Source organism: Elaeis guineensis, chromosome 1 (assembly GCF_000442705.2).
Source record: "Elaeis guineensis isolate ETL-2024a chromosome 1, EG11, whole genome shotgun sequence".
NCBI classification, from domain to species: domain Eukaryota; kingdom Viridiplantae; phylum Streptophyta; class Magnoliopsida; order Arecales; family Arecaceae; genus Elaeis; species Elaeis guineensis.
This window is the reverse complement of record NC_025993.2, coordinates 56,211,812-56,238,139: the sequence shown is the minus strand read 5'-3', so window position 1 is coordinate 56,238,139 and position 26,328 is coordinate 56,211,812. Positions and strand designations below refer to the sequence as shown.

At 39.5% G+C, this 26,328-nt stretch overlaps 1 protein-coding gene across 7 annotated transcripts in view; it reads right to left on the bottom strand.

The window, feature by feature from the left end:
* Positions 1-207: 207 nt before the first annotated feature.
* LOC105035190 (uncharacterized) overlaps positions 208-26,328 on the bottom strand; it is a 61,237-nt gene continuing 35,116 nt past the window's right edge. For 4 of the 7 annotated variants that reach the window (XM_010910639.4, XM_010910641.4, XM_073253833.1 and 1 more), the window contains exons 5-6: positions 775-834; positions 208-695 (exon numbers count right to left, since the gene is read on the bottom strand). In XM_010910639.4, coding sequence (XP_010908941.1) covers positions 636-695; positions 775-834 — 120 coding nt within the window. In that variant the 3' untranslated portion in view covers positions 208-635. The remainder of the gene's footprint in view (positions 696-774; positions 835-26,328) is intronic. The other 3 variants (XM_010910643.4, XM_073253850.1, XM_073253854.1) reach the window with 1 other exon arrangement.

The following is a 26,328-nucleotide window of genomic DNA, read 5'->3' as shown; positions in this document are numbered from 1 at the left end:
CGATGAGACAATCTGAGAACAGAACCAGAATTCCATGCATCCTGATTTCTCCGTTGTCTGTACTCTAGTCATCCGCCAGACAAGTCACCAATGGGAAGCTTAAACGAACTTTTGGAGGAACTGAAGTTCCAGTGGAACAAAGTACAGCATACATATGCTAATATCTCCAAGAAATAGAAACACAAACATCCGGGACATTGCAGATCCTGATTCAACATTACTGCCATATTAATATGAGCAGCCTGAGCATTTCTCACATAAACTTGGACAAGTTTTATCAGTCATAACGCTGGAATTCACATGTTACCATAGATGACATCATTTAGGGGAGGATACCCTTGGACCGACCAAGGCTTGTCCTGACAAAACTATGACTTTCAATTTATCTGATATAGCGGTATTAAAACATGGAATTGGCAGTACTGCTTAACTATACAAGTCTTACCATACAACAAACAGGTATTGGTCAATGAAGAATACTACAGAAGCATTCTAGTCAATGTGATAGCTACCATCATAAAGCTTCTACAGTCAATTTCCTTTTCTTTCAACACTGAATTTCTTACCCAGAGAGCAGAGGATGTCATGAAGAGAGATGCAGTCTCTTCATTTGAAGTATACCAACATGTACCAGATCATTTACCCTCAGCATTCATGAATCTTTGAGCAACATCGAAACTTAATTCTTCATATACCTGGAAAAGAATCAGATACTCTGATTAAGGAAGAAGGTAAGCCATGAGTCCAAGAAAAATATGATATGATGACTCGTACAAGTTTCTCATGAGCCCTTTGAAAGGCCTTGCAGAAATGCTCTGCATTTCCTGGTCCCACCTGAAGGATTAAAAAGATGTTCTCAATTATAGCATGATGGATGGATGTGTTCTATCACTTTTGCAGTGGCTACAATATATAAGAATAGCAAGACGATAAAATGGGGGGAAATATATATATAGTTGGCATGCATGATACAAAAAGAATTCTCATTCTTTAGTCAAGAATCATTTCAGCACTTGGAATTTGGTGTTTGAGTGAAATTTGAATAAGGATTATACGTTGTATATGAATTCACTAAACTACCTCAGATATTATTGCTTTGTTCACCATACGCACTAATATTATTGTTGGGTTCCGGTGACGCAACGGAATATAGATTTCAAAATTTTTAACATGCATTCAATAATGAAAACAAAGTTTAACAATTAAACACAACCACCGGAACTCAAAACCCTAGGAACTCCTTGACAATTACAATCAAATCACAAAAACATGTAAATCAGAGAAGACCAAAAGTCATATACCACCATGAAGACCACGAACTGATGATTTTGAGATCTCCATAAGACTCCAAAGCAGAAGCCCTACAACGGTGATCCACACAGGAATGATCAGGGCTCTTTCCAACTCGTCATGGTGCTGCAGCCTTCTTCGCAAGTGCACTGCCGATAGTCCTTCGCAAGAACACGATGCACCATTGCTTATATGCCTTCATGACCTCCATTAGGACCACTCTAGGAACCCTTTCCCAAAGTATCAAATCACACTCTAATCAGATTTTATGTTCAAGAACAATCTGATTTTAGAACTAGTATCTCATACTTTCCTTTTTCTTCCTGTCTTCCTTTCTATTTTTCTCTCCCTTTCCCTTTCTATTTTCACTTCAGATTTTTACCACCTCTTCCTCATCTAATCGCACGTCCAAAACAATTTTTGGATGGATTTTATGCCATATGGGGCACCCCTTAAATAAGGGATGAAAAGATGCCACATAAGACACCAAGGGATGCCAACTCTTGGCGTCCCATCTTCCTTACATGCATATATAAATTTTTAACGTGTAAACCCAATGAATATGGCATGGAAAAAGAAGAGTTTCATCTGCAGAAAGACTCCTCCTCTGCCAAAAAAAATCTGAACACCATAAAATGGCGCGTGGAATAAAGGGAGAAATAAATTGGTGCAAACACATCCCATGTGCCGTCCCTTTGTTTCTATAAAAAATAAATTCTTTATATAGAAACTCTAGGTGTGGAAGAGCCTTCAAGCAGAAGGACTTCTCCACTTCTACGCCAACAATTATCTAGAACCATCATATGGCGTGAGGAGGGAAGAAAAAACGCGTGGAATATAAAGGAAATTAAGAGTCCCATGAGAAATGGACTCTACATTTCTCAACGCCATAAATGGGGTGTCCATATTCAAAAATGGTGTGGAGTTCCTTCCTAGCGAAGGACTCCCTCTCCTCTTCCACATCCCACATCCCAAGGCGCCATCTGATGGCGCACAAAAATAAGGGACGTGGGGAAGATGTAATAATTTTAAGAGTAAGAAAGAAGGACTCTCCTTAATTCCCAAAATAAATGACGCCACCCATTATTATGCATGTGGTTTGACATGGAGGTTGATTCCATGTGGAACACTTCCACAAAATCAGATAAAACCAACTAATAAATTAGATAGCTCAAATCCAATCACATTAGGTCAAGGCAACAAGACTAGGTTAGCACAAACACCTTTGCACTGAACCCAATTGGGAACTTGGATTAATTTATGTGCTAGCAATTCAATTAACGCATTAAATTTATAATAAATTCAAATTAATTGGACCAAGACCAAATTCTTATTGTGTATGGCCCATTGGGTTTCAAATCTAGCCAGCAGTGGACCAAAATTCTCGACGTAATCCTAATCCAATTGGATTAGGTCAGCTCGAAAGTCCCAATCAACTAGGACTCTTCCTAATTGATTCTCGAATTAAACTCTTTTAATTCTGAAGAGTCCACAAGTCCAGATTGATGTCTAGCAACGTGTCATGACTATCCGAAAAATTTAAAATTAGATAAAAATACCAAAATTATCCTTCCGTGACGAGTTACCGTGCAATTCAATCCTTCGATCACACATCCCGGAAAGATCATGAGTATGGAAATATGTCAAACCCAAATACCTAACCATATATATCTCAAACTGATAATGATGACTCGATTGATGAACCAGTAGAAACCATTTCTACTGTTCAGATTCTCAAAGTCACCATCCTATGAGATCACACAGGATGTTCTCTCCTCCTACAAAGAATGACCGATTCCTTATTGACCACTCACAACCTCCATGCATACTTTGCCATACCCAGATTATCCCACACACATCTCAAAGTAGTATGTTAGGGAATAAACCAAAGTAAAGATCCATGCACACAAGGTACCATGATGATTTCAAGTCAAAAGATCACATGCACCACTCCTACTGAAGAACCATCTGCTGACATGCTGTAAGGCTCCATCAGATGTTCTTCTGCAGGTCTGTTCAGCGAACTCATTCTCTAATGAGCACCTACATCTTTGTATTAGTGTCATCATACAAGTGGTTGTGAGATCAACCACCCTCTCCATCGAGCATACATAGGATGTACCAGTCTTACCGAAGTCATCGATCTCCGACTCGATGATCCAATGACTGAAAATATTTTAGATTGGGGCTATCAAGATTTTAGGTCTCACTGGCATGATCTCATCATGGTCCTAAAATTATTGCTCTAATCTATGGGGTTTATCATAATCATATAAAAATGATACAGCAAATGATAAAACATAATACCTCATATAAATAAAATAACTAATATCATGCTAATAAGCAGAAAGATAATGAAGAAATATCTCATCGCATCCCCATGCGATTGGCTTGTAGGATACTTCTTTCAATCTCCCACTTGCACTAAAGCTAATCGCCCTTGTACCTGATGTCCATGCAATCAGGATGGCGATTACACTGCTGCTGTGTCTGGCTTAGTGAACCGATCCATTATGATGTTAGTAATATTAACTCATTTTATGATCATATCACAAATGAAGTGAAAGTACTTTGGATGTGCGTGGGTACCTGGTGAGACGACACCCAACTTAATGATGAACCCTTCATCAGGCAACTTTCCTCAGCAATCTTCACCAGTAGCAGTTAACCGAGTCAAACACAGTTTGCTGCTTGGAACTCTTCCAATTCACTGCTCCTCCAATACTTCTCAAGTACTATAAGAATGTTTTTTATAATTTTCATAAGATCCTATCATAGATCAGCCCGAAATCAACGATTATATACAAGGCATAATACATATCAAGCTTGGTACATTGAATGTATGGGTAAGTAAACACCTTTACACCCATTCATGTTGAATCTTTTCAACATTAAATCCATGTACCTAGACTGGGACAAGCCTAATCATCCATTTACATCTATCCCTATAGATGCCACATTTATTGGATGCTTAATCCGTCTTTTTCATGAAAACTACTGTGATAAGCAAGTTATTGACCAAGTGCAATATCGATACTACCTTCCCAATAAGCTGTATGTCACCCACATACATAACCAAGAAGTTAGTAGAACTCCCACCTATCTTCTTGCACACATATGGTTCATCTATATTTGATAAAGTCAAATATTTTGACTGTCCCATCAAAAATAGAAGTATCCACTCCTCACAAACTATCCGAATTCATAAAAGCATTTGCCCTTCCACTACAGACAACTTTAGATGGTGTATGGCAATAGCATAAATCCGAATAGGTATCCCTGACAACAACCTATTGGGTTATACCTATAAGTGCTTTAACCATAGTCCATACTTGGTTGATGTACAGGGAGTCGATTTCGGATGTCAAGATTTCAGGCCAACTGTTAGAGTCTCTAATCATAACATTCTCCGAATGGGTCAAATAAAATATCTTTCACAATGATGTATGTTGTACTACCGTTCATAATGACAAACCCATATTTTAAGCGGTACATTACTCACTCGGATTGACCTTTCGGTGAGGTGTATCATGGTCGTGCCTTATCACCGGGCACATCTGGTTGAGGATTAACTTGTGGACACTCCACAGGTTAAGATAGGATAGTTTATAGGTCTTGAACTTCTCAGGTTCAATTATCCTCCCACTATCCCCTTTTAGAAAAAAAAAATTTTCTAAAAGGCGGCATACCTACTAACAAAATACTTTTTGTCAAGTAGGGTGGTAGAAATAGTATCTCATACTATTCTTTTAGGATAACCTATAAACTAATAAAAATCTGTTCTAGCACACAAACTTATGTACATCAACTCTTTTCACATAAGTTGGGCAACCTACCTTTTGCCTTTTCCATATCTCATATGGAGTGCTTATAACAGATTTTTATAGTGTCTAATTCATACAGTAATTTTTAGGACATTTTCTAGAAAGAGACTAATATTTGTGAAGCATTTTAGAAAACACATCATATCATATATGAAGTGTAATCTCTGGATCGAGATATTATTAATCTTCGAACATCCATATGTTCAAGACCTAATACCTTGCTAGCCCTGAGATATGTGATCATCACATATTTATATCTTGTTCTCATCAACATGAAGAACAACATTGAGTGATAGAAATATAAGACCATAACCATAAAATTTATCAGAAGAAAAATAACTTTTACTCTTAACATTAATTTCAAATCTATGTTACAATAACATAGGGATTGAAATAATATTTCTAATAAACAATGGTCTGCTAGTTTCTGAAAAAATAGGTTCCTACAGTCTTAGCATCAATGGACTATCCATTAGTGCCAAAAGACAAGTAGTCACCTCACCTCAGCTTTATAGGTCCAGCAAATACTATGCATAAGTGGAACCTATATAAGATATCACATACCTAAAATTTTAAAGCTGAAACACTTAATAAATTTATTAATTTGTATTACATACAAACTATTAGCAGATGCAACTTTTGCATTCTGCTATTACTTCATTCTTGCAAGATAATTCTTATAATTTATTGCTCATCGATGCTGTAACGATATTAGATACCTATAGTGAAGACATTCTTCACCTTCTATTCCTCAATCATTTCATGACATTCAGTCAATTTTAAAAATATCCTAAGCAGTGAATGTAAAGATGCAAATATGAATATAAGAACATAAAAAAGAACTACTCAAGATGACATGCACAAATTAGACGAGGATTTTTATCTAATTGTGTCTCCCACTATTTTAACGAATTTCATAGCCCTCAAGTATGAAATCGAGGAATCTTATCATGAAGTTCTTTAGTGGGGTTAAGATCCCAATTTCTCATAAAAAATCTTGTGGATAGCACAATAAGCTCCTATGAGTTCAAAGGTACGTAACTTTTTACTAATTGCATCTCATACAACTCTCAACATAACTTTTGCCTCTAAAATACTTATAGCCTTATGGATAGCACAACAAACTATAGTATTTTAGTTAAATCAAATCCTTCAATCCTATATGATCATATCTACATAATATTATCTTTGTGGATAACACAACAAGATAGCACTACCAAATATGCCATAAGTATCACTAGGTCAACATCATATCAATCACTATAGCAAGCCTTATGGATAGCACAACAAACTACAGTTTTTGATATACTCTATTGACTTAGTATGAGCTAAATATAATTAGCTTCATAATGCATCAAGACAGTATTAAGCCAATCCTCACAGCAAGCCTTATGGATAACACAACAAGTCTACTATGATTCTTAATATAATAGTGACTTAGCATGAAGGAAGGTATGGGTAGTGTTCTTAACACTTCGCCATTAAGACTTAATATAATTTAACCGAGGGACTTAGGTCTCAAGCACATCCTAAACATATAGAGATGCATCATATGCAATGTAAATTCAAATACTAATTACCAGCATATTTGAGCATATCAAGAAAAATAAATAGTTATGAACTTTGAAAAATCATCCGAGCCACAGGATAATCTAAGGGTCTAACCCTAGGTGCATCATAAATTGAACCATCTCATGATCAATCTTAATGCGCCTCTGCTCTCCATAAGTTTGATAATCCAGTCTTCATCACCATGAATACTTGATCTTTATTTGAAAATAGAAAGAAATAATTTCTATATATTCTCAAATAACTTTTTTTTTTTATAATTTTACATCATTATGTAAAAATCCTAATCAATAGTTGGAAATATAGAAAAGAGAGGTTCAGCTGATAATATAATGCATCAGGAACGTCCAGCCCCTATTGCAACTCTTGCAGATGCATTAATACAATCAGCCAACAAGCATTCATGCATACATCCATCACATGGATGTTCCATAGTCCATAATGAATCAACATAATATTTCATAACAATTATAAAACATCATAACAAACTACTCATGTTATTTCAATTGCGATATCATTTAAACACATGTCAATTATGATGTTCAAATTATATGGACATAAGATCCATCTAGGGTTTCCGATTTGGGTTCAACACTTGACCCAATTTTAACTTTTAAGTTAACCATTTGTCATTTATTTAAGTTGATTTGATCAATTCTTAGGTTAAACCTAATTCAATTAGGTTAACTCAAATTTGATCACTCATAACTCAAATCCTAATCAAATTAGGTAAATGACAAATTTGATTAACCAAAATTAAACTTAGCTTCTAATCAAATTAGAATAATGATTTTGATTTAATCTATAATCATTAAACTCTAATCACATTAGAACAATGAATTATAGTTAAATTAATCCATCGACAAAAATCCTAATTGATATCTGATGCATCTTTTTTATGACCAAAATTTTTCGACCCCACGCATGCCTCGGGCAACAACCAAGATGGTCGACCCACAATAGTGAGTCCCCGATAACATGGTGGTCGGCCCTTGAATCTTAAGTAAATATATCAAATGCAAAAACCTTAATTCTTAGCAATGTACATTCATATGCAGCATTCCAAGGCCCCCGCACATCACATGCACTGGATTTCAATTTCATCGAAAATAGATCATAAGATCTAAATTAAACTTGTCACACAAGTCTATGAACCATGAAATTTCATATCCAAGATTCGATCATGAAATGATAACACTTTATCATTAATAAAAATACATCAAAATCATCAATAAAACATTGATTAGAAAAAACTGATTTTGACATAGTTCGAACTGGATCTAATCCATATCACAAGAATAACACGAAACTTGATTGAATCAAGGGTGGCTCTGATACCACTGTTGGATTCCGATGATGCAGTGAAATATCGATTTCAAAACTTTTTAACATGCATTCAATAATGAAAATAAAGTTTAACAATTAAACACAACCACCGAAACTCAAAACCCTAAGAACCCCTTGACGATTACAATCAAATCACAAAAATATGTAAATCGGGAGAAGACCAGAAGTCATATACCACCATAAAGATCACGAACTGATGATTTTGCGATCTTCACGAGACTCCAAAGCAGAAGCTCTCCAATAGTGATCCACACAGGATTGATCAGGGCTCTTTCCAACTCGTCATGGTGCTGCAGCCTTCTTCGCAAGTGTGCTGCCGATAGTCCTTCGCAAGAACACGATGCACCATTGCTTGTATGCCTTCATGACCTCCACTGGAAACACTCTAGGAATCCTTTCCCAAAGTATCAAACCACACTCTAATCAGATTTTATGTTCAACACATGAACAATCTGATTTTAGAACTAGTATCTCATACTTTCTTTTTTCTTCCTCTCTTTCTTTTTGTTTTTCTCTCTTTTCCTGTCTATTTTTACTTCAGATTTTTACCACCTCTTCCTCATCTAATCCCACGTCCAAAACAATTTTTGGATGGATTTTATGCCATATGGGGCACCCCTTAAATACGGGATGAAGAGGCGCCACACAAGACACCAAGGGACGCCAACTCTTGACGTTCCATCTTCCTTACACGCATATATAAATTTTTAACGTGTAAACCCAATGAATATGGCATGAAAAAAGAAGAGTTTCATCTGCAGAAGGACTCCTCTGCCAGAAAAAATCTGAACACCATAAAATGGCGTGTGGAATAAAAAAAGAAATAAATTGGCGCAAACACATCCCATGTGCCGTCCCTTTGTTTCCATAAAGAATAAATTCTTTATATAGAAACTCTAGGTGTGGAAGAGCCTTTAAGCAGAAGGACTCCACTTCTGCACCAACAATTATCCAGAACCATCATATGGCGTGAGGGAAGAAAAGACGCATGGAATATAAAGGGAATTAAGTCCCATGAGAAATGGACTTTACATTTCTCAACGCCATAAATGGGGCGTCCATATTCAAAAATGGCGTGGAATTTCTAGTGAAGGACTCCCTCTCCTCCAGGTCCCACATCCCAAGGTGCCATCTGATGGCGCACAGGGACGTAAGGAAGATGTAATAATTTTAAGAGTAAGAAAGGACTCTCCTTCTTAATTCCCAAAATAAATATGACGCCACCCATTATTATGTGTGTGGTTTGACGTGAAGGAGGTTGATTCCATGTGGAACACTTCCACAAAATCAGATAAAACCAACTAATAAATTAGATGGTTCAAACCCAATCACATTAGGTCAAGGCAACAAGACTAGATTAGCACAAACACCTTTGCACTAAACCCAATTGGGAACTTGGGTTAATTCATGTGCTAGCAATTCAATTAACCCATTGAATTACAATGAATTCAAATTAATTGGACCAAGACCAAATTCTTATTGTATGTGACCCATTGGGTTCCAAATCTAGCCAGCAGTGGATAAAAATTCTCGATGTAACCCTAATTCGATTGAATTAGGTCAGTTCGAAAGTTCCAATCAACTAAGACTCTTCTTAATTGATTTTTGAATTTAACTCTTTTAATTCTAGGAAGTCCACAAGCCAAGATTGACGTCTAGCAACGTATCATAACTATCCGAAAGATTTAAAATTTGATGAAAATACCAAAATTATCCTCCCGTAGCAAGTTACTATGCAATTCAATCCTTCGATCACACAACATCCCAGAAAGGCCATGGGTATGAAAATATGTCAAACCCAAATACCTAACCATATGTACCTCGATCTGATGATGATGACTCGATTGATGAATCAGTAAAAATCATTTCTACTGTTCATCTCTGCTCTGACCAGAGACTCTCAGAGTCATAATCCTATAAGATCACATAGGATGGTCTCCTCCTACAAGGAGTGACCGATTCCTTGTTGACCACTCACAATCTCCATGCACACTTTACCATACCCAGATTATCCCACACACCTCAAAGTGATGTGCTAGGAATAAACCAAAGGATCCATACACACAAGGTACCATGATGATCTCAGGTCAAAGGATCACATGCACCACTCTCACTGAAGAACCATCTGCTGACATGCTGTAAGGCTCCATCAGATGTTCTGCAAGTCTGTTCAGTGAACTCATTCTCTAATGAGCACCTCCATCTTTGTATTAGTGTCACCACATAAGTGGTTATGAGATCAATCATCCTATCTATCGAGCATACATAGGATGTACCAATCTTATCGGAGTCATCGATCTCCGACTCGATGATCCAACGACTGAAAATATTTTAGATTGGGACTATCAAGATTTTAGGTCTCACTGGCATGATCTCATCATGACCCTAATCTATGGAGTTTATCATAATCATATAAAAATGATACAGCAAATGATAAAACATAATACCTCATATAAATAAAATAACTAATGTCATGCTAATGAGCAGGAAGATAATGAAGAAATATCCCATCGCATCCCCATGCGATTAGCTTGTAGGACACTATTCTTTCAATTATTGCTTAGTCAAGTTCTGGACATGCAATGTCACCAATTACCATAACCATGATCGAAGAGTAGTACTTTTGAGATAAAGGAACTAATGCAGACCGAGCCCAACCTGTGCCCACGTTCGAGTTTTAGGTCTATCAAGGAAGGCAGCACAAGTCAACACCCGAACCCACTATATAGGTCTGAAAATTTTAGATTTATTTTGAATTTTTCTATTTTGAAAGATTTTATCCTCTTTTTTCTGTTTAGGAAGATTTTATCCGCTATCTTTATGTTAGAAGGATCTTATCCTATCTTCTGTTAAGAGGATCTTATCCTATCATCTTCTTTTTAAGATAAATCTTTGTTTGAAATATTTTCTGTTATTCTCAGATGTATATAAATAGCCCACAAGGCTTTGATTAAAGGACAGAATTATTAGTGAATAAAGTTCGAGTTTTGCTAAAAGAGTTGTGGTGAAAGCTTTTGTTTTCCAAGATGTTATCAGTTCTGGTGAGGTCCAAAGTTCTATGTTTCTTTAGATGTGTCCTCCGTTTCTACAAATTTTGACTACCTAACTGTGAGATTTGTCTAAGATTTGAGAAAGTTAGGAAGAGTTCTAGAAGTGGGAAGAAAACAGAGATTGAAGACAAAAATCTCCTTTCCCTTTTCCTTGCACGTACTGCTCGAGACATCCGATCAACCACCATGCCAGCAATCTGGGCCAACTTCAGCCTAAAGCCAACTAGTAGCACTTTAATTCCTATTTCTAAAAAAAAAAAAAAAAGATTATAGTGTTATTTTCTATTTAGATACAGATCTGCATATATCATCTATTGGTAATAAAGGCTGGAACCTACACTTCAGCCTAAAGCCAACTAGTAGCACTTTAATTCCTGTTTCTAAAAAAAAAAAAAAAGATTATAGTGTTATTTTCTATTTAGATCCAGATCTGCATATATCATCTATTGGTAATAAAGGCTGGAATCGTAGGATAATTTAGTTTCTGTTTTCTTTCCTTGGAAAAATCATAGTATTACTTCTTTCCTAAAATTTTCAAGAATTTAATTCAGTCCTTTTCCTTTCTGCAAGGTACTTGATCGTGACTGTTGGACAGAAATTGATTACATAGACATCTACAAGCCTAGATAGGAGATTATTGCGGACAGATTGTGAATCGATTCAGATTAATCGTAATAGCTTAATTGCATGCTCGTTGGACATCGTGTGGTATAATTTCTTATCTGATCTAATTTCTTCACTTTATTATTTTCTTCAGTCGAATGCTCTTCCTTTATTAAAATTAATTTTATAAAAAAATTGCTCGTTTAATTTTATTTTGCAAACTATTTTGCCTGCTGTTGGTGCAGAATTCCACCGAAGCCGGAGTTGCTGGAGTTGAGATGACCGCGGCCGCCGCCGAGACCTGCAAGAGAAGTCTAAACCGGAGTTGGGGGTGCTCCGACAAGATCCTCCGACGCTCAAGTCAGTACTCTGCTTCAACAGAAATGGAGTGCTCGAGTGAAAATTTTAGCAGAGTTTCCAGATAGAATTTAGAGCTTAGAGAAGAACGTATCTGGGAGTCCCTTTTTATAGACGGAGAGCGTAACTGATTGACAGCGACGTCTGTAACCGCCTGATAGTGGGCCGTCCAGAGCCACGCGGAGTTTGTTACGGATAGTGGCGTCAGGGATCGTTCAGGGCCACGTGGAGTTTGTTACGGAGAGTGGAGTGGTGTCCGTTGTCGCGACTTACCAGAGTGGTGGAGCCCGGAGAGTGGAGTGGTGTCCGTTGTCGCGACTTGCCAGAGAGTGGAGCCACGCGGAATCCGTTGCAGAGAGTGGAGTAGGGTAGTGGCCATTGTCGTGACTTGCCGGAGAGTTCGGATCTGTCGGTTGGAGCTCGGCTGGGATGTCTGATGGAGCGGAATGGCTCTCTGTCCCGTCGATCTAGGAGAAGCTCAGATATTTTCGAGGTTACTGACGAGTCTACTGTTGTCGGATGCCTCGAACGCTGATGCTACAGGCGAGAGTCATCTGCTGTAGAAGCTCGAATGAAGACTTTCTGTTGGTGAAGTCCGGTAGGAGTCCGATTGCTAGAGAAGTCCGTCTGGGATTTGCCTGATGTGGAAGCTCGTCTGAAAATTATCCACCGGAAAAGTCCAGTTTCATGAAGAATCTGGCGGAGGATCGACCGATGGTGGACTTCGAATGGTGTTGGGGAGGTTCATCCACTGGAAGAGTCTGAGGATCCTGTGGAAGTCTGGATGGCGTTGTGGAAGTCCGGCTAACACTATTGAAGGCTGATGGCTGGGGAGGTTCGGCAGACACCGGAGGCGATCGGCCGTTGTAGAAATCCAGCTGCTAGAGCCCGTCCGTTGTAGAAGCTCGTCCGATATCCATCCGCTATGGAAGTTCGGACGGAGTCTGGTTCTTGTAGAAGGCTGAAAGGAGACCGTTTACTGTAGAAACTCGATCGAAGATCGATTGTCGTGGGAGCTCGGAGTAGTGACCTGACCGATGGATCCTATCCCGTCGTAAAAGCTCGTCTGGGATCCGTCCACTGTAGGAGCTCGACTGAAGTCTGCCTGTAATAGAAGTTCGAAAAAAATTCATTTACAATAGAGGCTCGAATGGAATTCGCTTACAGTAGATATCCAGAGTAGACCGCCTGCAGTAGGAGTTCGGCTCTCGCAGGAGCTCGATTGGAATCCGGAAGGCAGTCAACCACCGTAGAAACTTAGATGGAGTCCAGTTACTATAAAAATCTCGCTGTCGGAGAAGCTCGGATATTGACGAAGTCCGAAAAAAGTTCGGAGTAGGGTCGTCCGCGGCCGGAAGAAGTTCAGAAGGGATTCGGAGAATAGTCGCACTGTAGAAGGTCGGCTGATAGTGAGGCCCAGAGAGCCCTTGGAGCGGCCCGGTAGATGAATGGAGAAGCTCATTGTCGGAGATATCTGAACGGTTGAGGGGGTTCAAAGAGACGTCACACAAGGTCAGAAGTCGAAAAAGTCCTGGAAGGATCGATCTTTTACAAACTTCAATCGGGGGGTATTTTATACCCAACACCAGTCCCTCTACTTCCAAGTTCGGATTCCGAATGAAGTACAGAGAAATTCTCACGATCGAAGTTGCCCCCCTCGATTTCCGCACTCGATGGTTGCCAGATATTTTGGTGCTTGGCGCGCTGGTGCCAGTCTTTTCAAATCAAAGCGATCCGAAAAGATTTTTTGGAATTTCCGCTGGGGCGTGGCTCTAGGTACGGCACAATAATGATTTTGTCAGCTGTCAGCCGTTTTCAGCCGCCTGCCATGGTGCGTGGGACATGCGGCGAGCGTAGGTCGGCCAGAGAAGATCCACAATAATTATTGCGCCGGATCCCGGAGTCTATTTAAACACATCCTCTTCCTTAAGGGGTTTCACTTTGCCTGAGAGAATCCCTTGGTCCCCTCCTCTTCCCCGAGAGCTCCAGCCTCCTTTAGCATCCTTCTCGGCCTTAGGCGTCCTCCGGGTCGACTTCCATCGTCCTTGCCGTCTTCCTGCACTCCTCGGACCAACCTAGGTTAGTTCCGGAACTTCTTGCCATTTTTCTGTTCTTTCTTCTTCGTATTCCGTTCGTCTAGCTTCTTCGAGAGCTTGTTTGCTGTTTTTCTCGATTTTTTTTTCAGGATTTTTTGTGGCTTCCATTTGATCCAAAATGTCTTCCGATATCTTCTCTTCTAGCGGTTCTAGGAGTTCGTCAGCCCCAGTTCCTCAAAGTCCTTGTACCGTAGACGAACCCGTAGTTAGGACCGAATCTCGTCTGATCTTTAAGCCGGACACCATCCCCAGCTCCTTGACTCCGGATGAACTCACTGATAAGGATTCAGTATGGAGTTCCTCCGAAGTACGAGCTGGAGCTTCCCGGGCCAATTGACCGGGCTAGCGCCGCTCCTCTCGGCCACTTCTGTCTGTACCAGGAGGCCTTCCGTGCCGGACTTCGGCTTCCACTTCCGTCTTTTGTCGTCGCTCTCTTTCGTTTTCTGAACATTTCTCTAGTCTCAGTAGCGTCGAACTCCTTTAGGTTTTTGATAGGATTTCTTTCTCTTTGTAGTTTAGCTGAAGTTCGGTCGACTCTTTCTTTGTTTAGGAACTTCTACACCTTCAAGCGTCATCCCTCGGCAAAGGACTGGTGGTACTTTTTCCCTCAGTTCGATAGAAAGGGGTTTACTGAAAGGCGCCCCCTCTTCTATCCACAACTGGAAGGAGAGGTTCTTCTATGTCCGATGCCCGACCTTGGAGCTAGGATTACCCCCTTGGGGCTCTCTGAGGGATTCCGTCCGTCGGGCTTCTAGCCTGGAAAGGGACGACCTCGAAGCCTCCAAAAAGCTCGAGACCTATCACGCCCCCCTCCTCTCCGAACTTCTGAAGGAACAACTCTTGTTCAACGTCGGCCTGAGTCCTCTTTACCCTGCCGGTACCATTTTTTTTTCACTACTTCCCCTTTCTCTTATTCCATCTCTGAGCCGTGTTGATCTTCTTTTATTGCAGACATGGACGCAGGCGTGGCTCGGAGGTTAGCCTAGGGTCTCAAGACCCACAAGAGAAAAGACGCCTCGACTTCAAGGTCGGTGAAGAAAGCCAGGACAGAAGGGACAAGCTCGACCGCACCTGCTCAGGTGGCCGTTGCCGTTGACGTCCCTTCCGACACCGAACCCGAAGTCCCCCGAGCCCTTTCAAGGAGCCCCCGGCCAAGGATCCCACTCCAGAGGCTCATCCCGAGGGGGCACCCAGAGCCGAAGGGAGGAGAAAGAAGACCCTGGCCCAGAAGAGCCGCAGTCGCAAGGCTGCCGTCGAAGGGGCCGGCGGCTCCGAGGAAGACCTGGGGGAAAATCCCTTCAACAACAGGGATTTAATAAAGAGGCTGGTCGAAGGGTGCATTCTGCCCGAGGTCGTCCAGAGGATCGTCCTTGCTGATCCCGAGCTGCGGGTCTGGAACTCTCTGGGATCTTTCCTCGAAGTAGGTTAATTCACTTTTTTCTCCTTCTTGCTTCTTTACTTAATTTATTCCTTAGCCTTTATATTGACTCCCCAGCCTCTCTTGCAGATTGGACACCAGCTTGTCGCCAACGTCGAGGCGGTGAAGATCGCCAAAAGGGAGGCAGCTCGGGCGGAGGAAGGTCGCCTGGCTGGGGCCGCCTGCCTCGAGGAGAAGATCGTCGAGATCCTAAGTCTCCAAGAGGCGCTGGAAAAAGAGAGACAAACCTTGTCCGATCTGAGGACCGCCTTAGAGGAGAGAAAGAAGGCTGAGGCCGAGGTCTCCGAACTAAAGGCGCAGGTTTTCGAGTTGAAGGCACAGATTTCTGAGCTGAAAGCGCGGATCCTGTCCCTGGTCTCGGAGGCAGGGGCCCGAGCAGTGGAGTTCAAGGCCTCCTCCAAGATGGAGGATCTACAGGTCCAGTTCGGCTAGGACGCCTTCATCAAGGATTTCGAATTCTGCCAAGAGAAGGTGGCTGGAAGGTTTCCCGAACTGGATTTTGGCTTCTTGAATGAGGCGTCCAACGACGAAGCCGGACCATCCGAAGCCACTGCCGGTCCTCCTCCAGCCGGGACCTCGTCGACCGCTGCGGGGATGCCGAGCCCCTCCACTTCTACCCAAGAGGTCCGAAACCTCTAGCTTTGTATTTTTCCTTTGTGATGACTTTTCTTCGTTCTCTTGTACTTGAAAATTATTTAATGAAATCAGATTCTTCTTTACAGAGGGCCCCCTTTTTTTTTCTTCTGTATTCTTTTTCTTCTCTTTTGTCTTCTTGTACTAATTTGAGTCGTGGCGCTTTTGTCTTCCAACGACAGTGCCCTGTCGAAGCTCTTCCCCTACCACAGGATTCCTCTGAAGTCAATGATCCGAGACCTCAGAAGGGAAGTTTGTCAGTTGACGAAAAAATCCAAGAAGCTGGAAGATGAACTTCATCGGCTGAGGAAGAGCCATTCGGAAGTCACTACGGAGGCTATTTGCTTTCAGGACCTCCACAGAAAGGGTCTCATGGAATACACCTGTAGGAAGGCCGACTTCGTGACGGAGCTTGAGGAACTCCGGAAACGTGCCAGCGACCGATCTTGGACTCAGACTTCCAAGATCAGCTCCCTTGAAATCGAGCTGACGGCCGCACGGGAGAAGATCGATCAGTTGGAAGGGAGCTCGTCCTGGCTCACAATCCAAGCTGACAGCGATCAAGACTGGTCGAAGTTCTCCGACCTTCAAAAGCGGCTGCAGGATGCTGAGGCGAACTACAACGCCTATCGAGTCGACTGGAGCGGGCAAGTAGAGGACTACCGAAGGAAGCTCCAGACGGCGACCGACGAAGTTGCTCGCCTTCAGAGGCAGTTGTCTAAGAGAGTCCAGCTTGCCTCTGCACAAGGCTCCGACGAGCTCCGCTCCTTGAAGGGGACCATGGCAGAATTGTCTGTGGCCCTTGGGCGGGAGGCCGAACTGCAGCGGCTGAAGATTCAACTGGTCCACGAGCAGCAGGTGGTCAAAGATGTCAAGACGGAGTCCGAGATCCTAAGGAAGAGACTTCGAGAGTCGGAGGGCGAGAGCCGGTGGTTCCACCAGATGTACCGGGATATGCTGCTGAGAAAGATGGAACTAGAGGAAGAAATCGAAAACTTAAAGCAATCCCTAATAGGACCGAAACCGAGAGCTCGAAGTCGGAAGAAGCTGGGCTTCCTTAGAGCTCCCCCTTTTTTTTTTATCTTTCATCCTTCCATGTATTCTTTTTCTTTTCTTGTCGTTTCTCTTTCTAGCCTTCAAAGCTTTGTAATGTATACTTCACTAATGAAATGAAAAGAAAATTTTTCATTACCTTGTCTATTCTGATATTGAGTTGTCGTTTACCGAACTTCTTTTGTCTCTTGTCTTGTTCGACGCCATCGTTGTTTGAAGATTCCCGATCGCCGCCGTGTTGATTTGCCTTTTTTGTTCATGACCGTAGGTCTTTTCGAAGCCATTTGAGTTTGACGCTTCCTCCCGGTGCTCGAGCTTGGGGACCCGAACTTCTCGTTACTTTGAGGAAGTCGATTTCTCCTCGGTCCGTGTTGAGTTCCCTCTTAGTGACTGAGGGTTTTTTTATAGGAGTATCCTTCCTCATTGAGACAAGATCCCTTAGGTCTTTGATGTAGTTTGTTTTTCACTTATCGCTGGTGTAGTTCGTCGCTTTCTCTTTTCATCTCCCCTCCTTTTTTTTTATGTTCGAGTGAAGGTTTTCTCTTTGCTCTTAACGGGATCGTGAGAGCGTAGAGGAGCCGTTGAGGAGACTTTCCTTCTCATCCGATCTTGATCGACTGGATCTTTGTTTGCGTCAGGACGAGGTTCTCCTCTTGTTCCCGACAGTCAATTTCAACTCATGTTAGGACGAGGTTCTCCTTCTGTTCCTAACAGAGCTGTGGGGGCACGTAAGGGCCGCCGCAAGGGCCTCTCCTCCCATCCGATCTTTAAGTAATCGGGCCTTCGACTTTGCTCATGTTAGGACGAGATTCTCCTCCTGTTCCTAACAGAGCTGTGGGGGCACGTAAGGGCCATTGCGAGGGCCTCTTCCCCCATCCGATCTTTAAGTAATCGAGCCTTCGACTTTGCTCATGTTAGGACGAGGTTCTCCTCCTGTTCCTAACAAGGCTGTGGGGGCACATAAGGGCCGTTGCGAGGGCCTCTCCCCCCATCCGGTCTTTAAGTAACCAGACCTTCGACTTTGCTCATGTCAGGACGAGGTTCTCCTCCTGTTCCTAACAAGGCTGTGGGGGCACATAAAGGCCGTTGCGAGGGCCTCTCCCCCCATCCGGTCTTTAAGTAACCGAGCCTTCGACTTTGCTCATGTTAGGACGAGGTTCTCCTCCTGTTCCTAACAAAGCTGTGGGGGCACATAAGGGCCGTTGCGAGGGCCTCTCCTCTCCCCCATCCGGTCTTTGAGTAATCGGGCCTTCGACTTTGTTCATGTTAGGACGAGGTCTTCCTCCTGTTCCTAACACGCTTAATTTTGATTGTATGAGGGAGTTACTTCCTGTCGTTATAAGCTCATGCTAAAAAAATAAATATGCAAATATAAAACTTTTATTCAAGGCAAAGCTATTGGTAATACATTCGCAGATTTTTCGAATCCTATAGCCGCGGAAGGTCTGCTCCTCGTCGGGGTCCTCCTGAGATGAAATTGATAATCCCAATCGAAGGCCGATCTTCAGGCTGCTCCTCCCTCTTTGACGGCTCCGGCTGCGGCAGGGCCCTAGGCCGGTCTTCCCTACCTTCAGATCGGCGTCGAATGAATCTGTCGAGCCGACCTCGTCTGATGAGCTCCTCGATCTCGTCTCGCAGCTGAATACACTCCTCCGTGTCGTGGCCGTGGTCACGATGATAGAGGTAGAACTTGTTAGGATTGCGCTTTCCGGAGTGTGTGCGCATCCTTTTCGGCCTTGGCAGCTACTCCCTAACCTCCATCAGCACTTGAGTTTTCGATGTGTTGAGAGGGGCGTAGCTGTGGAATCTTCCCGGGGGAGAGCTTCACCGAACTCTGTGGTCCGGGCTCCTCTGCCTACGAGCCTGGAGAGGAGTCTGGACACACTTGTGTCCGGAGGGAGTTCGAGAACGTGGCCGAGCTTCACTCGACCCCTTTTCAACTGCGGGCTTGCTGGAGTCCCCCGCCTGTCGCTCCTTCGTGGCCTCCTCGTCCTTCATCTTGAAGGCTTCTTCTGCTCGGACATATCCTTTGGCCCGAGCCAGCAAATCAGCAAAGTCCTTGGGATATTTCTTGTGATGGCCCAGCCAAGTAAGAATCCCAGCCCACCAAAGCCCAAACAAAAAAAAAAAAAGAAGAAAACAGAGGAGAAGAACTCCCGAAGAGTCTTCTTCCTCCTCTCGCCGGCTCCTAATCAGAGTCGGAAAAGAGCTCCCTCCGGCTCTATTTAAGCAGGAGAACCCTCCTCTCTTCCTCTCATCGAGAAATCCCGGAGCAAAACGGCAGAGATCGTCGAAAAATCCTCACGGAGAACCGTCCCTGTGCCGTCCACATTGCTCGCCGGAAAAGCCTCGCCGGCATCGGAGGTAAGCCTCCTCCCCTTCCTCTCTTCTCCCCTTTCCTTCCCATGCCTGTGTGCACGCTCGTCGACGACCGGAGTCGTCGGATTTTGTTGTGGAAGAAACCTTTATTTCGCCGTTTTTCTTTGATTTCCGACGTCGGTGGTCACCGCCGACCACCGGTTTGGCCCTCCTAGTGTCGTTGGGTCGCCCCCTCCTGCCGACAGCCGCCCCACACCGGTTGCACCGTCGGCCGACCAGCCAACAGGGGATTGTGAGATCCGCTGTTTCGGCCCAAAGGAACCCACGGGAAGAAGGAAAAGAAAAGAAAAAGAAAAGAAGAAGGAAAAGAAAAGAAAAAGAAAAGAAAAAGAAGGAAAAGAAAAGAAAAAGAAAAAGAAAAGAAAAAAAAAAAAGAAAAAGAAAAAATAATAATAATAATAATATAATAATAATAAATAGGATTTTCTCCTCTCTTTTTCGTGAAGAAAAAAAAAAGAAAGAAAAGAAGAAAGAAAAATAAAATAAATTAATTAATAAATAATGATATAAATAATAAAATATGAGAAAGAGAGTTTCTCTCTTCCCGCTCTTTCTTCAGTCTGAACTAGTATTTTCTCTCTCTAGAATTGGACTTTCTCTCTCTAGAATTCTCTAAGTTATTTCTCTCCTAAGATTTTTTGAATTTTGAGGAAAATGATGATGAATTTAAATGATCCTCGTGATGGATTTTTGATCTGTGATCGTCGAACGGTACACCGACACCCACTTTGATCAGATTAGGTATTTTTAAGATTTTAATTTTTATAATTTTATTAAATTATCCACATGATAATCTTAGCATGATTTGATCTGATCGATCGAATTTGTTGAAACATATCGTCTGAGTCCAGATAAATTCTCTCTAAAATTTTTTCTCTAAAATTTTCTCTCTAAAATATTCTCTCTTGATTGATTCTCTCTCTAAAAAAGTTAGTGAATGAAAAAATTTCTTTTAATAGTCCTGATCTGATTCTAATGAAGAACCCTGATCCATGATTGTCAGACAGCGTACTGACACCCACCTTGATCAGACCATAAATCTTTAGATTTGATCATCCATGATTTTGATCTAGCCATGACTTGATTTGATCATGTTGATTTCACCAATCGAGATATTGGACCAATCGTAATGTTGGATTGTGTCACCTGATCAATTCGAATTGTACCTCATGAATTTTCTCTCCTCTAATTTTCTCTCTCCACTTGATTTTATGAAATCGATGAAGAAACCTCGATTCTATCACTTCGAATCCGATTTGATCTGATAATCAAACTTTGGATTGTTTAGGTCCTAATTAGATTTTGATTAGATGAAATTAGATGATCGGACCCAATCCAAACCGTTGAAATATGGTATTCGTATTCTTTCTTATTGAAATTGATTCTGTATAGGATTGTGGATGTTTGATCATGGGATATCGCAATATGATCTACGAACAGAATTTTTGAAAGAAAATTTATAGAATTATATGGATTTATTGGAATGCGTTCGAGGTAAGTAATGTTTCACTTTTTCTAAATTTATCGATAAATTATAATATATTTTTCTGACATGATTTGTGAAACGATGCATGAATTGGATGAATGGTATTTTGTTATGAAAATATCTTATTTGAAATGTTATGATGAAGCATGATTGAATATATTGATTCTATGATGCATTATATTGATTGATTTCGATACTACATGATTATATATTTTATTATCGAAATTAGAATATTAAATATGATTTATGAAGAATTATGATATAAGAAACATTATGAATTGACAACCTGACTATGTAAAGGACCCTATCAATGGGGCATATACGTTGGCATTTGATTTGTCCTGAGGGTTCATGTCACCAGAAAGACCAGCGACAAACCGCCAGAGAAACCAGCGGTTCCGAAGGACTTTGCTGCCAGATGATTCGCAGCTCACCGCAAGAAGATACGCGGTGTTATGATCCTGCCACAGAGAAAATGTGGTCATAGCTCATGGTTGACAAAAAGAATTGAAGAACGAAAAAAATTAAAATCTGAAAAGAAACTTGAATTTTCGAAAAAGAAATGAATGACATGAATTACGTTGCATAATTGAAATTGATTTCGAATTGATAAACTCTATATGTTTATTTTCTATAAATGATTATTTACTTAAATGCCTGATGAAATCTGTTGAAAAGTGATCATTGCTTACTGGGCTGTCTAGCTCATTACTTCCTATTTTACTGTTTTCACAGATGTTGAAGAATTAAGATGATACAAGATATGAATGGAAGAGTGATCAGAAGCAGAACTTCCATACTTTTATTTTAGGTTGAAAGGCTTATTGAATTTGATGTAAAGCCTATGAATCATTGTTGAATTTATTAAGATATTAAAGAAGAAATTTAGATCGTTATGTTTTGGATTTAAATTATTGAATAATTATTCCACTGTTGTTTTAGAATAGCATGATAAGATGCCTTGCATGCTTATGAGAAGAGTTTTCTATGAGTATACGGCAGTTGCCATGACTCTCGATTCACAATCTCGGATCGGGGACGTGACAATTAAAGTGGTATCAGAGCATAAGTGGATGAATTATAAAACATAGAATCAGATATAAAATGGGTATAAGTGGATAGACACTAGGGACTTTATAGTGTAGATCTTTGATGATTGTAGTGAAAGAGATATTTATAAATTTTGATTAAACATTGAGATTATGTATAAAAAGATCGCAAGAGATTATGACATATGGAGTTTGAAATATGATGGATGATCTATTGATCATTATATGATTAGTTAGATTTTGATTGAAAGTAATTACAAAAGGATTGACATAAAATTTTATTATGCATTATGGTTATTAATTTGATCATTGGTTATTCAAGTCAATCGTAAGTTCAAATTCGATGTGAGAATAATACTATGATATTACTTCTAGTTGAGAAGTTAACTATTATTGGCAAGATAATGCTTGATTGGAATATTTATCGAAATTAAATTTGGTATGTGGATTATATATAAAGTGGCATATTAGGATGAATGTATATTTGAGGATATTGCAAAGAAACCTATTTCTTATTGATGAAATCGATTATGAGGTTGTAGAATATTCATCGTATTGGAATCTTTAATCATCATCCTTAGATCTAGATAATGGATCTTATTATGTCTCTTGGAGACTACATGATGTGTATGAAATTTTAATTTAAAAATTTCATATCTAAGTTGATCAAGAGATTTTCTGATATTATTGTTGAGATTGTTAATGAAAAATCGATATCTTCAGATTAAGATAAAAGATCTGATTTATATTTATTTCAGATTAAGGGACCCATGTGAATTTACAATTTAAAAATTTTGAATTTAGAAATTGATATGGAGTTCCTTTGTTTTTGTTAACGAGGTCCCTAATTGAATCTACTATTAAATAGAGATTTGATTTTTGAGGCTTGTATGATCGTTGTGAAAAGATACGTGATAGATATTAAAGATTTTGATTATAAAAATTTTAGAAAAAAAAATAATGATTTGAAATTCTTATATATTTTGATTATGTCCAAATTTGGTGGAGCATGGAAGGATTTTTTTTCTTCATTAATTTGACTTAAAAGGATTTTTGGTTTGAAAATTATCGAATTGAATTGATATGAGAATTAAGATTTGATTCATATTGATTATAGTAAATCTATATGATGGTTTAAATATGATATTGGACTCAAGGGTTAATCAAGATTATTGTATACCAGTAAAAGTATGAATGAGAATCGAAAGTTAATTTTTGACTTCAATTGAAATTTAAAATTTTAGATCTTTTCTATTGATAAGATAAAAAAATAATTTGATTAAACTTTTTTTTGATGAACCTAAGAAATTTTGATTGTTAGATCAGAGTGCGCAGCGGAAACATGATAATCTGGATTACTTTGAGTAAGTCAGGAATGTTGACCCTTTAAGTTAAAAAATTATGATAGATGATATAGTTTGATACAAAAAATTTATTGATATTAGAAAGAATAATATTTTAAAAATTTTGAATTATTTTAGATATCCTAATATTATTTTTTAAAGTAGTGCTTCCACCTACTATGCTAAAAAAAAAAATATTTAGTATCCTAATTTTAGGATGAGTGGACCCTTGATTTTTTATTTTAGATTTAGAATATTTAGAAATAAATTTTCTCTATCCTAGAATTGAATTTTATAATTCTCTATTTATTAGAAAGAATTTGAGATTATTTTTTGAATAATGATTTTGATCTTAGATTATTATACTCAAATATTTATCTCCAGGGTATAATAAAATTTGAAGTTTGAACTCTTTTGATCATTATTATTTCTCTGACTGAATAGAAAAGATTGAGGTTATCTATTGATATTGACGATTGTTCTACAAAAGATGGATTGGAGTTATTTATAATTTAATTTGATAATGAATCGATTAATTAAGAGTTGTCAATATTTAGATAAAAAAAATTGATATACTTACTTAAAATAGAGACATTGATTTTGATGTAAGAAAAATATAATTTTGATTTAGATCAATTTTTGAGTTATTGATTTTTATTATGGAATGACTTGATGATAAAATTTGCTTCAAGAATTAAAATATTTAAGAGTTTGAGGGTTTGAGTAAGAAAATTTCGATGACTAGAAATAGTGATATTGATTCAATTAACAATGGTGATATTGATCTTTATGAAATGACTTAATGATGAAGTTGCATCGAGAAATAAAATATCAAAAGTTCGAGAATGAGATTGAAATGATAAATCTTCAACCTTTGAAAGTACGAATAAGAGAAAATATTTTTAAATTTTGATTGATTAGGATGTCATCATATGATTCACATAAATATGTTTTTCCTATCTTATGATGGGTTGAAATTAAGAGTGGATAATATATTAAAAAAAAAAATGAATGAATGATGATGATGAATGAAGTTCTTATGCAAGAATAGAGACATTGATTTTCTTCTACCTACAAGAGATGGATTTAATTTTAATTTGAGTTGTGAGATATTGAACATGATTTTTATAAGAAATGAGATCATAATTTTGAAATCTTGAAACATTGAAAATCTTTGAGATGTTGATCTTGATAAATAAGAAAATGAATGATTCCGTTCCAGATCAATATTTGATGTATTGATTTTTTCTTATAAAATGATTTAAGAATGAATTTTATATCAAGAATTAGAATATTGAAATACTTGTGGATGAGATTCAAATAAGAAACTATGAAGACTCAAGCAAGAAAAAATTTCGAGGACGAAATTTTTTTTAGAGGGGAAGAATGTGATGGCCCGGCCCAAGTAAGAATCCCAGCCCACCAAAGCCCAAACAAAAAAAAAAAAAAAAAAAAACAGAGGAGAACTCCCGAAGGGAGTCTTCTTCCTCCTCTCGCTGGCTCCCAATCAGAGTCGGAAAAGAGCTCCCTCCGGCTCTATTTAAGGAGGAGAACCCTCCTCTCTTCCTCTCATCGAGAAATCCCGAGGCAAAATGGCAGAGATCGCCGAAAAATCCTCACGGAGACCCGTCCCTGTGCCGTCCAAATTGCTCGCCGGAAAAGCCTCGCCGGCATCGGAGGTAAGCCTCCTCCCCTTCCTCTCTTCTCCCCTTTCCTTTCCATGCCTGTGTGTACGCTCGCCGGCGACCGGAGTCGCCGGATTTTGTTGCGGAAGAAACCTTTATTTTGCCATTTTTCTTTGATTTCCGACGCCGGTGGTCACCACCGACCACCGGTTTGGCCCTCCTAGTGTCGTTGGGTCGCCCCCCTCCTGCCGACGGCCGCCCCACATCGGTTGCACCATCGGTCGGCCAACCAACAGGGGATTGTGAGATCCCCTGTTTCGACCCAAAGGAACCCACGGGAAAAAGGAAAAGAAAAGAAAAAGAAAAGAAGAAGAAAAAGAAAAGAAAAAGAAAAGAAAAGAAAAAGAAAAGAAAAAGAAAAGAAAAGAAAAAAAAGGAAAAAAAAGAAAAAAAAAGAAAAAAATAAAATAATAATAATATTATAATAATAAATAGGATTTTCTCCTCTCTTTTTCGTGAAGAAAAAAAAGAAAAATAAATAAAATAAATTAATTAATAAATAATGATATAAATAATAAAATATGAGAAAGAGAGTTTCTCTCTTCCCTCTCTTTCTTCAGCCTGAACTAGTATTTTCTCTCTCTAGAATTGGACTTTCTCTCTCTACTTTCTCTCTCTAAAATCCTCTCTCTAAGTTATTTCTCTCCTAAGATTTCTAGAATTTTGAGAAGAATGATGATGAATTTAAATGATCCTCGTGATGAATTTTTGATCTGTGATCGTCGGACGGTACACCGACACCCACTTTGATCAGATTAGGTATTTTTAAGATTTTAATTTCTATAATTTTATTAAATTATCCACATGATAATCTTAGCATGATTTGATCTGATCGATCGGATTTGTTGAATCATATCGTCTGAGGAGTCCAAAATGAATTTTCTCTTTCTAAAATTTTCTCTAAAATATTCTCTCTTGATTGATTCTCTTTCTAAAAAGATTAGTGAATGAAGAAATTTTTTTTAATAGTCCTGATCTGATTCTAATGAAGAATCCTGATCCATGATTGTTAGACAGCGTACTGGCACCCACTTTGATCAGACTATGAATCTTTAGATTTGATCATCCATGATTTCGATCTAGCCATGACTTGATTTGATCATGTTGATTTCACCAATCGAGATAT